At 46.8% G+C, this 13285-nt stretch overlaps 2 protein-coding genes across 8 annotated transcripts in view; one reads left to right on the top strand and one right to left on the bottom strand.

Annotated features, from left to right (window-relative positions):
• The window catches only part of HMBOX1 (homeobox containing 1), a 103669-nt gene extending 96165 nt beyond the window's left edge, over positions 1-7504 (bottom strand). For 6 of the 7 annotated variants that reach the window (XM_039697608.1, XM_039697613.1, XM_039697610.1 and 3 more), the window contains exon 1: positions 7226-7504. The gene's annotated coding sequence lies outside the window, so the exon portion shown is untranslated. Of the gene's footprint in view, positions 1-6942; positions 6963-7225 lie in introns of those variants that run through there. The other variant, XM_039697609.1, reaches the window with a different exon arrangement.
• Positions 7505-7754: 250 nt separating this feature from the next.
• Positions 7755-13285, top strand: part of INTS9 (integrator complex subunit 9) — a 60537-nt gene continuing 55006 nt past the window's right edge. The window contains exons 1-2 of the mRNA XM_039697631.1: positions 7755-7846; positions 12311-12438. Coding sequence (XP_039553565.1) covers positions 7838-7846; positions 12311-12438 — 137 coding nt within the window. The 5' untranslated portion in view covers positions 7755-7837. The remainder of the gene's footprint in view (positions 7847-12310; positions 12439-13285) is intronic.

Genomic DNA, 13285 nt, shown 5'->3' with positions numbered 1-13285 from the left:
AATGATTAAAATTTAAAGGCCTGTGATACAAAGCATATAAAACATATCAGGGAAGGCAATTTAATTATCTGTTCTCGCCTTAAATTTTATGAATCTCCAATATGTTAACATCACTCAACTTCTATGGACCAGGAAATTAAAGAGGGAGGAATAAGTTTCAAGTTCAGCAAGTTGCCTCTTTTTCACACTTATCACTAAACAGCACCACTCCACCAAGCAGATGGAGCTCCCACGAAATACAAACAGGGAATGGCCAGCTATGATGTCTGGAAACCACATGAAATGCCATTTAGCTGGGCAAACTCTGATCAGCTACTTACTCCTCCCACCTGGGCCATGAAAAATTAGTATTAGCTTACATAATCAGTTCTCATCTGGGTAACTACAGCTCTGACACCCAGGGTTGTACTCCCAGGAGCAGCAGCACCCATGAACAGCCAGCCAAGAATCTCTAAAAACCTCTTAAATATAAAAGCATCTCAACAGCCCTGAAAGGATTATTTCCATATTCCACACCGGAACAGGGGCAAGTCAAAAAGTTTGCCCTGGATCATAAAACAAAACCTATGGTAGAGCCTAGAAAGGAAATTTCATTGCCAGGAAGAACTTTCTAACACTGGAGCACCACTTCCATGTCAGAGCTGCTGCACAGCCAGTGCTCAAACCCCCAAACGCTGCCAGTTAAATCACAAAGAGATTTCTGGTGAAAGCTGACATTGTAATCAGAGAATCTGATCATGGCAGAGAAGCTGTCCAAAGTAAAGGTCAGAATAAATATCCAAGCAGGAACAGCACTTGTATTTGATGAACTAACTAACTGCTTGCTGCTGCCATCAGTAGTACAGTGCCACGGCAAGAACAAAAAGCAGATTCAGTGCTTCCCTCAGAGCTCAGAAGGAACGGGCAGCTTGAAATGCAGGAAATGACTATATGCTGCACTTCCCAATTGATAGGGCAAGGCTTATCAGAAGAACAAAACTGGCTGTTCACAAGGCCACGGAAAGAGTAGCCTACACTATTGTTTCAGTGGTAGTTATCCTGCTGCTGAACTTAAAAATTCTGAGGAAGCAAAAAGAAAAGAAAGAAAAGGCTTCTTAAATATTAAGTTCAGAAGTGGGGAGAAGACCAATACCAGGAACTTAGGACAAGCAAGATTCAACTGGGGGCAGAGCCAAACATAATTAATAGAATTTTTATGCCTGGCTTGTAAATTCCTTCCTTAACCCAATATTAAAATCCCATCTACCACCACAGCAGTGAACGGGGTTCATGTAAATTTAATAAAGCTTAAAAATGTAACTTGTACACATGGAAAACAAAAAAATGCCACCTCTATGCATGAGGTAGGTGTCAAAATTTGTTTCCTCAGGCTGGAAAAAACTCTTCCCCTGAAGCAACACTCCACCCATTGAGCAAATGGAGACTGGAAGCATTACCTGCCAGCATTCCATGGACACACACACCAAGTGGGATCTTTGTCAGGCCGTATTACAGAAGTGATTTTAGGTGTGTTCATGTACAACCTGCTGGAAGGGCTCTGCTTGGTAATGAGTTTCAGGCAGGTAATTGCACTGAAACCAAGATGAGATGATGAAGTGAACGTTCAGAGTGGAATTCTGTAGGAAAAAGTGAACTGACCTTCCACAGCTCCTGGTTGGCTGCACAGGAAGATAAAGCAGAGCTCACTCTGTCAGGAGCACGACAGCAGTTCCCTGTTTTAAGAGCAGACTTTAAGTTCAGACTCTGCCTGCAGCTTTGATTTAGAACTGGGAAAGGGAAACCTTCACACAGACAGGGAGAATAACCAGTTATAGATTATTTCTTTTAATTCTTAATAAAGCACATTAAAACAGCAATTGTTCAACCTGCTGGTGTCTGTATTAACATGGGGCTGAAGTAAAACAAGTAACAGACACGCCTGTGCATTCCTGACATAGATCAGAAGTCCAACACCAAAAAAATCCTATTAAATGAAGCAGAAGAAAAGCAGTACAAGAAAGAAGGGAATCCCTCACAGTCTTGTGATAAAAGTTTGCTTTTCACCTGATGGAAGGTGGAATATAATGGATTTAAAAGGAGGTAAAATAACTGACTAAGTAAGGATGAGAAGTGTCAAGCCACAGAAGTCAGTAGGGTATCCTCCCATCACCATAAAAAATAAATCTCTGGATCTAGATATTCTTGACGACCAGCAAATAAATTCTTTCTAAGGTTACTGTATATCAGTATATCACAGATGGAAAGTGCAACAGATGGGGAGCAGACACCTGTGTTAAAGTGCTGTGACCTTATTCCGTGACCTTACGTGAGTCACTCAGCCCTCGTGCCTCAGTTTCTCCATTTGTAAAACACCAATTCCTCTGTCATGTGCTTCTAGAGATTTACAAAGAGAGGCACAAAGTATTGTTTTGACATGGAACAGCAAAGGAGGGCAGTGGCTGAGCCAGGACGATGGAGTGGGAGCCACTGGAGCTGTGCTGCTCTGGCCACCACAGGAGCTACGGCCATAAATCGATCAGCCCCGATTAGGTCGGGCTTTACAAAGCTGTAATTGTCACAGCAGTGGCTCTGGGACTGTGACATGAGCTCTGAGCTCGGCGGTGTCACACAGGGAGCCTGCACCAAACAACAAACCTCTGCTAAACCCCACCGCAACAGCAAAGAACAGGAGCTGCCCAAACCCAGCAGACTTTTTAAGGTTATCAAGGATAAAAGCTTCTCCACGTGCTCATATAACCACAGGATAATGCTGTGTAAGCGCCCAGTTTAAGAGGGGAAGGATATCATCAAGAGCATGTTTAAAGAAAGGAATATATTCACTTGAAATCTGCAGGCACAACACAAAAATAAATGTGTTTCTCACAGTGACAAGACGAAATTTTCGGTTGGTCAGCGACTACAAAGCTGATTCTCTACCTCTGGCTGTGGACCACATGACAGCCTCAAATACGTAAGAGCATTTTATCTGCCAACTTGCAATGAAGACCACATAGTTAATAGTTTGCAACCTCCTTTCCCCCAGAAGATCTTCAGAGTTGAGTAATAAAATTCCTCACATGATTTCAATGAGAGGGTTCACTTGTCAGGGGCTGTTTGGAGATAGTATCATATGTCAGGGAGGTGCTGCTCAGATCAAGTTTTCCAACCTTGTGTTTTCAAGGCTTGACTAAAAATGAAAAAAAAACCCCAAAAAAAAACTTCACGCTGATATAGTTTGAAACTGGAGAAAAGAGAAATAATCTCTAGCTGTTATTTTCAAAATGTCAAAGCTAGCCAATTAATGAGGGGAGGAAGAAAAACTGATTAAAGCCCTGACAAACCCTTGAGATCACAGACTGATTACGAGTTCTGCTGCAGACTCCTTGTAGGAACCTGGGCAAGTTGATCCCTCTACACCTTTGTTTGCCACCTGCAAGACGAAAAATAGCACTTTCTTTTCATATCCTGTCATTCTTGCTTGTATTGTTCCCCAAATTAAAAGCATTTGTCAAAACACTTATCTCTAGCATTAACCCTGGGAATTGTATTCACAGCTACCACACAACCCGTTTGCATGACTGAGTGTTCAGATACAAACTCTTAATACACTTTGCTACCCGGCCATCCTAATTTAACAGGAGTCAGAAAGGAGCTTTAGTCAATACAGGAATGCTAAAATACAGTTTATTATTAATCTTACAAATAAAACCAGCCTTTAGGGTTATGAGTTACACTGACCCCCCCCCCCAAAAAAAAAAAAAAAAAAAAAATCAAATTCTCCTCATTATGTCCTAAAAATCCTGCTGTAATCACAGTATTGGTCTCACTGCATTGACAACCCACAAGATCATATTATCAGCACAGGTATAATTAAAGCCCAATCCCACGAGGACATGTATGCAGAATCCAATCCCCGCTCTGTTAAAATCAGCATAACGTGAAATAAACTTCGGGGACTTTAGAATCAAAGCTGCATGAAGTTATCGACAGCAGGAACAAAGGCATCTGGTTTTTCTGCAATAAGATTCTTAAGCTGACAGTATTTTGATTTCAAATTTGAAAACTTTGCAGATGAAAAAGATTTGCTACAGATGCCAATACTGTAGCCTGTCATTCTGTAACGTCCTTAAAAGCGCTGCACAGAAATCACTGTGAAGTACAAGTTGCTTTCTTTAGATTAAAATGTGTTGTTGCTTCCTGAAAATCCATTTGTTTTCTAACATATACAACCAAACACCTTCCCAGATCCCTCGGTAAAAGGAACAGTACAGCTTCCTCCTTTCTCATGGTTCACTTTCATTGAAACTCACAATTCTCCACCCAAAGACCCAAATTTCACCCCTGCCCCACTGACACATAACACAGAAAGAGCAGTCCCAAAAGTTAACAACAGAACAATTCTTGACAATCATGCTTAATAAAAATGCATTTTTATTAAAAAGCAGGTTACTATTAAAAATGAATGTCAGAGCCCCACTCTTTTCCCAAATGCAGCAATGAAAAAACATACCAAACACTCCCATGAAGCTATGGATTACCACTATAAAGCAAACACTTCATAATAATTTAGTTTTCAAAACACTGCACAGCTATCAACTTTTAATATCCCTTTGTAAGAGACCAGTAAGACCCACACAGAAACTGCCTTAAAAACAAGCCCCCTGCAGCTGAGAGCAGCTACAGATTCCATGGAATTATCAGAATCACAATACCAGAGAGATGCACGTTGTCCAGAAAGGTCAATAAACCCAAGGAGTCGCTTGACACCGCTCAGTGAAGCGGTTCTAGAGAAAACCAGGCCTCACTCACACAGGATTTTCTCCCAGATTTCCTTACCCCTCCTTAAAAATCCTGCCGTTTCACCTAGGGGAGCATTCCTGTAACCCAGCTGGCAGCCTGCATACCACAATGTCGTCTAGACCTGCTGGGAACAGTGGGATGACACAGGAGGAAAAATGCTGATGCCTGTTCTGGTGCTTGCACTGGTGCTAAGGGAACGAGGGGAGGAAGAACAGGCAGCACCGAGTGAAACACAAGTTCCTTGTTCCCATCCTCCTGCCCAGGCTCCTCGGGTAATTCAACAGAAAAAGTTGTGGCCGTCGCAGGGCTAAAGAATAATCTTCACATAGGGGAAAAAGAACATTCCCAAACCCCAGTTTCCACATGCAGAAACAAACCCTGCCCTTCCCCACACCGGTGCTCCCCGGACATGCAGATAACAAATGCATCCCTGCACAGTGTTTTCCATCCTTTTCTTCCTTCTCCCCTCTCTCCATCTCAGAGATGCTTTCTTAGCAATTTGGAAGAGAAATAGTAAAAAGGGAGATGCAAAACACAGAAATAAATTAAGTTTGCTCTCTGCTGTTGACGGATTTGGTCTTAGCACGACGGGAGGAAAAAAAAATGTTAGGAGTGATAAATCCATATATACCTACTCCAAACTACACCCCGCTTCCCAAGGGACACGGTATAATGGTAAATAAGTATAGATGCAGTTCCTACTAATGAGGCAGGGTACAGCAAGGCCAAAGAAAATGCAATCATCTCGGGGAAAAAAACTGCACAGGACTCCTCCTCTCCCATGCACGGAGGAAATCAAATGCCAGCTGCACCATCCCAGGAAGGAAGCAGAGCCTGTACCTGATGAGCCCTGCAGAAATGAGCGAGTCATATCACGGGACCCGAGCAGGCACTTCAGGCTTTCGCCAGCCCACAAATCGTCTGCAGAGCACAATTCCTCGCTCCGGTATTTTACATGGCATCATTCATGCAAATTGGAGGGGTATTTTTCCCCAGCGTTTTCTTTTTTCCTTCCCTCCATCCCCACTAGTTTGAAGCAGGGGCACAGAGGTAGCGTCTCCCAGATCGGCGTTCCCTGACCATCACTTTAACGCTTTCCTCCCTACAAAGTTTAAATCTCCCCAGGTTTTTTTTTGTTCATAAACGTTCTGTACTTAAAAGCCACCGAATCATGCTCCCAGTGTTACCTGAACAAACTGAGACCCGACTCCACGAACATGCTTAAACCTTCATTTCCTCTTCCTTCTTCCTTCCCCACCCCCCAAAACAGCTTTTTTTTTTTTTTTTGTCCCTAACACGAAAGAACTGGGGAAAAAACAGCACGTCCAACCGAGGCTTTTCCAGAGCTATCGCAAAGAACAAAATGCTTCCGAAGAAGTGCTCTGCAAACATACCAAGAGACACTCCACCAACTAGGGGAAAAAAAAACACACAAAAAAAAATTGAAAGAAAAAAAAGAAAGAACCCATCAGGCAAAACTGAGGTCGAGGAACTCGGCGGGGTCTGGCTCGGGTGTGTATTCTGTACCTAAACACACTCGCATCTTGTTTTGTTTTGAGCTCGAAGCCGAAGCAAACACTCCAGCAGAATGTCCTGCCGCTTCCCCCGACCGCTCCTGCGGTCAAACCGTTCTGACCCAAAACCATCCCGGACACGGGACACACACCAGCATTCACCCGCCGCCCCCGTTCCCCACCTCTTCCCAAGAAGTACAAAACAAACACGCGTCTGACACCCCACCCAAGTTCTCCTCGCACATTTTTGGGAACGACTTCCCTCCGGGTCCTCCTCCTCCCCCACCCGTTCCCACGTTAAACTCTCCAGCACACAGACACCCTTCGGGGGTTTCACGCCTTTAACCTCCCCGAAAACCTCCCGAAGAGGAGATGTGGCAGCCCTGGGAGCCGCCGGGGTTTGGGGCACCCCTGAGCGCCGTTCCCCGACCTCCTCCCGAAAAGGAGCCCCCGGAGCCCTCACACAGCCCCAGCCAGGGCAGAGCTCCCCGGCACAGCGAGGGGGCTCCGTGCCCGGCTTCATCCCCTCAGCTCGGAGCCTTCCTACTTCCCCTGCCGTCCCCGGGGGTCTCCGGGACAGAGAGCACCAGCCCACCCCAAAACTCCGCGGCGAACAACACCCGAAACAGCCGCAAACCGCAGCACCCACCCAGGCTGAGGGGGCTCCGCGGCCGCCCCTCCGTGCCCCACACCCGGGAGACGGGAGGAATCAGAATAAACACACACCAACGGCAGGAACAGCGAACCCCAAAGGTGCCCTGCCCTCCCGCTGCAGCCTCCCGGGGACACCTTCCTCCTCCTCCTCCTCTTCTTCTTCCCCCGATCCGGGGCACCCGCGGAGCCCCCCAAAGCCGCGGCTCCAACTCTGCCGCCCGTGCTGAGGGGCTGCCCCTGCCCACCCTTGCCCGCCCCCGGCTGCCCCCCTCACGCACATCCCGCTCTCCGGCTCGGCGCGACTCCCGGCGGTNGGGACTGGGGGGGCCCCCCCGCCCGCCCCCGCCCCAGATTGAGGGGAGATTAACGGGGGGCGCGGAGGGACGAGAACAATAGGGGGGAGGAAATCCCTCAGCCCCCCCACGCCCCCCGAGGACACAGCCCCCTCCCCGCCCGGCGCTCCTCCTGCCGCTCCCTCCTCCTCGCCCGCTCCCTCTCTTTTTTTTTTGGGCTTTTTTTTTTTTTGGCTCAATCACACCAGACCGACTGTCTTTGTCTGTCTGACAAGCGCCATGTTGATATCAACATCCGAGCCCCCACCTGCTGCAGCTGTGAGACCCTGGGACTTGTAGTTCCCCCCTCCCCAGGGTGACGGGGAGACCCGCGGCGTCGGGACTACAACTCCCAGCGTGCCGCAGGTGCGCGGCGCGCCAATGGGGCGGCGGGGCTGCGCTCGGGGCGGACTACAACTCCCGGCATGCGTCGGGCGGCCATGACGTTATCTAGGGAGGAGGGGAGGCGGGACTACAACGCCCATGATGCCCCGCGGCGCGGCGGGGCGGGCAGGAAGGGGGGCAGGATTGTCCCGGTAAATAGAACCGGGGGACGCGATGAAGCTGGTGAGTGCCCGGGGCGGGCGGCCCTGAGGGCGGGGAGGCGGGCTCGGCCTTCTCTCGGCGACGGGAGGGCTCCCGGAGTCGCCTCCGGGCTGCGCAGTCTCAGCCTCGCCGGGCGTGAGGGGAAACTGAGGCGCTGGAGGGGGGGCCTGAGGGAAAAGGCGGGGAGGAAATGCTGAGGGGATTGGGGGGAACTGAGGGATGAGGGGGTGATAATGGGGCTGAGGGAGGGGCGGGGGTCGGCCCTGAGGTGTGGGGGAAGCGGGGGTCGGCCCTGAGTGGGGAGGGTGAGGGGGGGGCGGTTACCAGGGTTTGAGGTGTGGGATGGGATCAAATCTTAGCCGGATTCTGGAGGAGGGGGAGAAAATGTTTCTCAGCCTTCCTAGCTTTAAACACGAGTCTGGCGTGGAGCTGTCCCCCTGCACGCGTGGCTTCTGCTGGACTTTACGAGGAACGTGAATAAATGCCCGTGGTTTGTGATAAAGATGTTTTCCATCTGCAGCGTGGTAATACAGGGAGATGCTAACAAATAAAAAAAAAAAAAGGCCTGGAACAGCTTTGCCAAGGGTGCACCTTGCTTCTGACAGGGGTTTTGGTTCTGATATTACAGTCTTCTGTCAGAAAGACTATGGTATTGGTCTCCTCTCTTGAACTGTTTCACTTTGCTAGAAAACTTGGATTCAGGAGCCACTTTGTTTTCCAGGAAGAATTTCAGTTTCACATAATGTGCTGCAGTTCTTGGCCTGGAGGTGAAAACCCAAGAAGTTTTCAGCATACCTGAGCATAATATTTGATTTATTTAATCTAAAGTGACACCATTATTCAGTTTAAAACTGTCTCTTGGTTTTGAGACTGAGCAGTGTGTTATAACAAATCTTCATAGAAGTAAATGTTCTGTTTTAAGACTTTTAGGAAACCACTCTCCATGGAAGTGTGTACAATTAATTCCAGAGGCAGGTGGTCAAGGAGCTTGATCCTGCTTCATCTTACCTGTGTGATAAGAGTCTCTGCAGGGATGAATATTACCAGTGGGACAAACACTGCAAAGTCAGGCACCTCTGGGTGTGATTGTAGAGGCTGACAGAATTCAGTGGGGAAAATCAAGCTGGAAAAATCTTTATTTAAAGACCCCAGTGGAAATGCAGAGCTCTTTTAATGTTTAGAGTCTTGCATAGGGACAGAGGGAGGAAAGAGAAGGGAAATATAAACTGTCTGGGGACTCTACTGGAGCCTTTTTAGTCCTGTTTTTAAATTCAGGTGCTGAGAATTATGAGATTCTTCACCTTATATTTCTCTGGAGATGTGTCTGAATTTGGGGTTGTGAGGAGAGGAGCCAGATGCTTTTTATCCTCTTTTCTCATAGATTTGGGTTGAATTTGGAAGAACAGGGTAGAGGTGAAGCACTAGTGGAATGTTCCCTGTCCATGGCAGAGGGGTTGGGATTAGATGAGCTTCAAGGTCCCTTCCAACCCAAACCATCCTGGGATTCTGCCTCCGGGTCTGATTCAGAATCCAGTGAAAACCTCAGACTCCCACAAACTCCAGTGTGCTTGGACTCAGGCAAGCCTCAGTGCTCATTTTTCCCCCCAGATTTGAAGCTGAGCATGTGATACTAATACTGGAGGAATGCACTGCAGAATTTGTTGGCTTCACTTGGAATTCCAGGCTCTGCCTTTAACCTGCACAACTCTGAAAGTTTTGGAGCTGCAAGTTTGAGGCACCATCTCTCTCCTCTGTCCCTGTGCCCTCCAGGAGATGCTCATGGAATGTGGGATGTCTGTGGAGAGCCTGCCTCTCCCAGGCCCTGAGCACCTGGAATCAGCCCCTTAACTTGGGCTCTTTGTGCCCCACTGCCAAACTTTCATCCAATTTGTAAATCCTGCCAGGAAAGCTGTGAGCTGGGCTGGGCATATTTATGCTTTTGTGTGTTTTGTGTCATTTTTTACTTTGTGGCTTTTGGAGTTTGGACATGAGGCACCTTTGTGTGTTGGCTGCACCAGCCTTTAGCCATAAGGGCATCAAGCTAGAAACAAGCAAATCTTGGAACAAAAAACTTGGATTTTTGTCCAGTCAGGAGCATGAGTGAAAGCTCTGGATCTGTTTTAAACAGTAACAAATATAAACTGTGTGGAATTTATCACATTTATAATGTGTATAGGGACACACATAGTGCAAACACTTCTATTGTGGATTCCAAATCCAAAATTCTAAGAGAGGTGCAGGCCTAGCAATGTCACCAGTGCAAACAGCTGTATAGAAAATACAGATTGCCTTTTTTATTTTTCTGTCACTTTGCTTGAATCTGGTAGAAAGAATCCATTGACTCCCAGGAATCCATTTACCTCAGCGTGACAGCCACAGAGAGAGATGATTTTAGCTGCTTTTAAAGAAGGAAGAAAGGAAGATTTGCCAGTTAGGTCCTGGATGTCAGGGTTGTGATACTAATCATGATTACAAAAAAAGGCAAGAAAATGTTTTGCTGATAAAAGTGGTGATATTTCATTGCCTTTTTTAATTACCAATAGTTTTAAAGCTACAAAAATAGAACTTATTTTTCCCTTCATTTCTTTCTATTTACTTCAATTTATAGCTTCATTTGTCAAAGTTCTGGTCTGGTGAGAACTTAATTTCACATGAGGCTGTTACATTTGTGAATAAACCAAGTGAATTCCTCACTCCTTCACCACCTTGGCTTTAGGTATTTTTTTAAACTTTACTAAAAGAAAGACAAAATGTGATGTAACTCCTTAATAATTAAGGCTTTGTGAATTTAAAACAAAACTCTCTGTGATATTTTAAATTTAATATTTGAGGCTTAGTGGGTTTTACTATTTAAATAGAGTTTAAAGCAGGTTTTTGAGGAATGTATGTAAATAGACTTCTTGAGGGCTGTTAATCCAGACAGTTGCAGTCCTGTGTTAACATTGTTGTGAGCAGAGGCAAAAAACGAAATTATTCATCTCCCTTTTTTCCACTTGGTAGAGGGAAGTATAGCACACAAGCTTAAGGGATAAATGACTTAGAAAAAGACCAAATCTGTTTTTAGTGCAGTGCACGGCCAAACAAGTGGTATTTTTCATCTGCATTGACAAAAACTTGAATTTAAAAGCTCCAATTTCGCCACCTGAGCGTGGCTGTGCTGCCAGATGGGAGAGTGGAGATGCAAAAATCGCTCCTCGGAGCAGAGGAACCCTCCCGCAGAGGTGGCCACGCTCTGCTCGGACCTTTGTCTCTAAATCCCACATTTTAAAGCCGACCTTTCTGCTCTGCTCTCCCTCAAAGCCCCCGCGCCTGGCGAAATGTTTGTCACTCCAGACAGGAGGTGGCTGCATCTCAATGATGCTCAAGTGCCCCCGATGTCACCTGCTCACCGGCTCATTAAGCTTGCAAAGCCTTTGGGATTTGGATACACAAACCCTTCCATTCAGGTGGGGTTGCTCAGTCCCTCCTGCTTCCTGTTTGTGTTTAGCAAGACAAAAAGCAGGTGAGAACTTGCCCCAGAGCTGCTGCACCTGTGCAGGGGTTGTTGGGGAAGGTTTCTTAGCGAAATAAAAACTTGTGTTCCTGCAGGGCTTCTCTGCCTCCCTGTCCACCTCGAGTCACTTTCAAATTTTCTAGCCAAGTTTTGCCAGGAGGACTGAGGTTGGAAAAAGCTGATTTCCTGGGGTTTTGGGGAAAATAGGTGATTGCAAGAAAAAAATATTCTGCATGTGTCCTAAATCAGAGAGAAGAGCTTTGCCATCCACTCAACCCTTGGGATCAGAAAAACTGAAGAAAATCTGCCCCTTAATACCCTGAGATGGGGAAATCTCAGTGAACACACACAGCTGTGGGACACAGATTCATGGGAAATCATGTTTTCTTTTGGTGTCTAAGGAACTGTGTTTAAAAACAAGGGGGGAAAGGCAGTTTGTGAACTCCATTCACAGAATCACTGAGGTTGGAGAAGACCTGCACGATTGAGTCCAACCTGTGACTGACCCCAGCTTGTCACTGAGTGCCACATCCAGTCATTCTTGGGATACCTCCAGGGATGGGGGCTCCAGACCTCCCTGGGCAGCCCCTCCTTCTGCCTGTCCACCCTTTCCATGAAGAAATTCTTCCTGGTGTCCAACCTGACCCTCCCCTGGCACAATTTGAGGACGTTTCCTCTCATCTTGTCCCTGTTCCCTGGGAGCAGAGCCTGAACCTCCCAGCTGCCCCCTCCTGTCTGGGAGTTGTGCAGAGCCACAAGGTCCCTCCTGAGCCTCCTTTTCTCCAGGCTGGGCCCCTTTCCAGCTCCCTCAGCTGCTCCTGGTGCTCCAGCCCCATTCCCTGCCCTGGACACACTCCAGCCCCTCAATATCCTTGCAGTGAAGGGCCCAGAGCTGGACACAGGATCTGAGGTGTGGCTTCACCAGTGCCCAGCACACAGGGAAGGGTCATGTTCTGAAAGTCCTGAGTAACTCCTCCTCATTCTTCTTCCAGTACTGCCTGTCAGGACACCCAACCTTGCCATGCAACGTGCTCAAGTTCAAGTCCACCACCATCATGCTGGACTGTGGGCTGGATATGACGTCTACCCTCAATTTCCTCCCCCTGCCTCTGGTCCAGAGGTGAGTTCTGTGGCCTGTCAGCACTTAGTCTGCATCTTCTTGGGTTGCAGTTGGAGTGCTGTGCCTGAAATGGTGTATTGGAAGGAGGGAGGGGATGGGTACAAATGAACAGCATCATCTGATATCATAAATAGACTTTGTTCACTTAAAAATTCCCTTTATCAAAATAACGTCCTTTGGCTCAGTAGACGGAAGACATTTTATGGATTTATTGATTGGTTTTTCTAGATAATTTATTCTAAGCTTCAGTAAAGTATTGCTGCAACTGCTCAGCACAAGTGAGGTCACATATCTGTCATCTTTCTGGCTTCTTCATGCAAGATGAGATAAATGGGTAACTGAGATGGAGTGCGTGGAGCCCAGCAAGTCCTGTTTAACCACCATCTTCTCAGGCTGCTCTTCAGAGCACAGACTAATGCAAAGAAAAATAGCACTTAGCAGCCCTTGTTAGCTGCCTGCATGGCATAATTGTTCCCTTTTAAAAGTTAAATAAATAAAAAGGCAGTGCAGCTGAGCATGGGATTGGAGCAGCAGAGAAACAAAAATAGAGTCTAGAACAGAGTCCTGAGATTTCCTTTCTATGCCCTGATAAAAAGTTGTGTTTCCCCAGGTTTTTAGACTAATTTGGGGAGTGAGTTAGGGTGACCTGTTGTGTAAATGGAATAAATTACAAAAATTAGCAGTTGGAAAGGTGGGAATGAATCACTCTCAGTGATGAGGAGGAGTAGGAGCTTTCTCAAAAGCCATTTAGTAACTTCCATCCACAAGGAAATAAGTGAGGAAGGCTTGATTGAGAGGGGGAAAATACAATTGGAAAAGGGAGTTTCCTAAGTGACCTAGTGAAGTT

This window comes from Passer montanus, unplaced genomic scaffold, assembly GCF_014805655.1.
Source record: "Passer montanus isolate IOZ18808 unplaced genomic scaffold, ASM1480565v1 scaffold119, whole genome shotgun sequence".
Lineage (NCBI taxonomy): Eukaryota > Metazoa > Chordata > Aves > Passeriformes > Passeridae > Passer > Passer montanus.
This window is presented reverse-complemented; position numbering and strand designations above follow the sequence as displayed.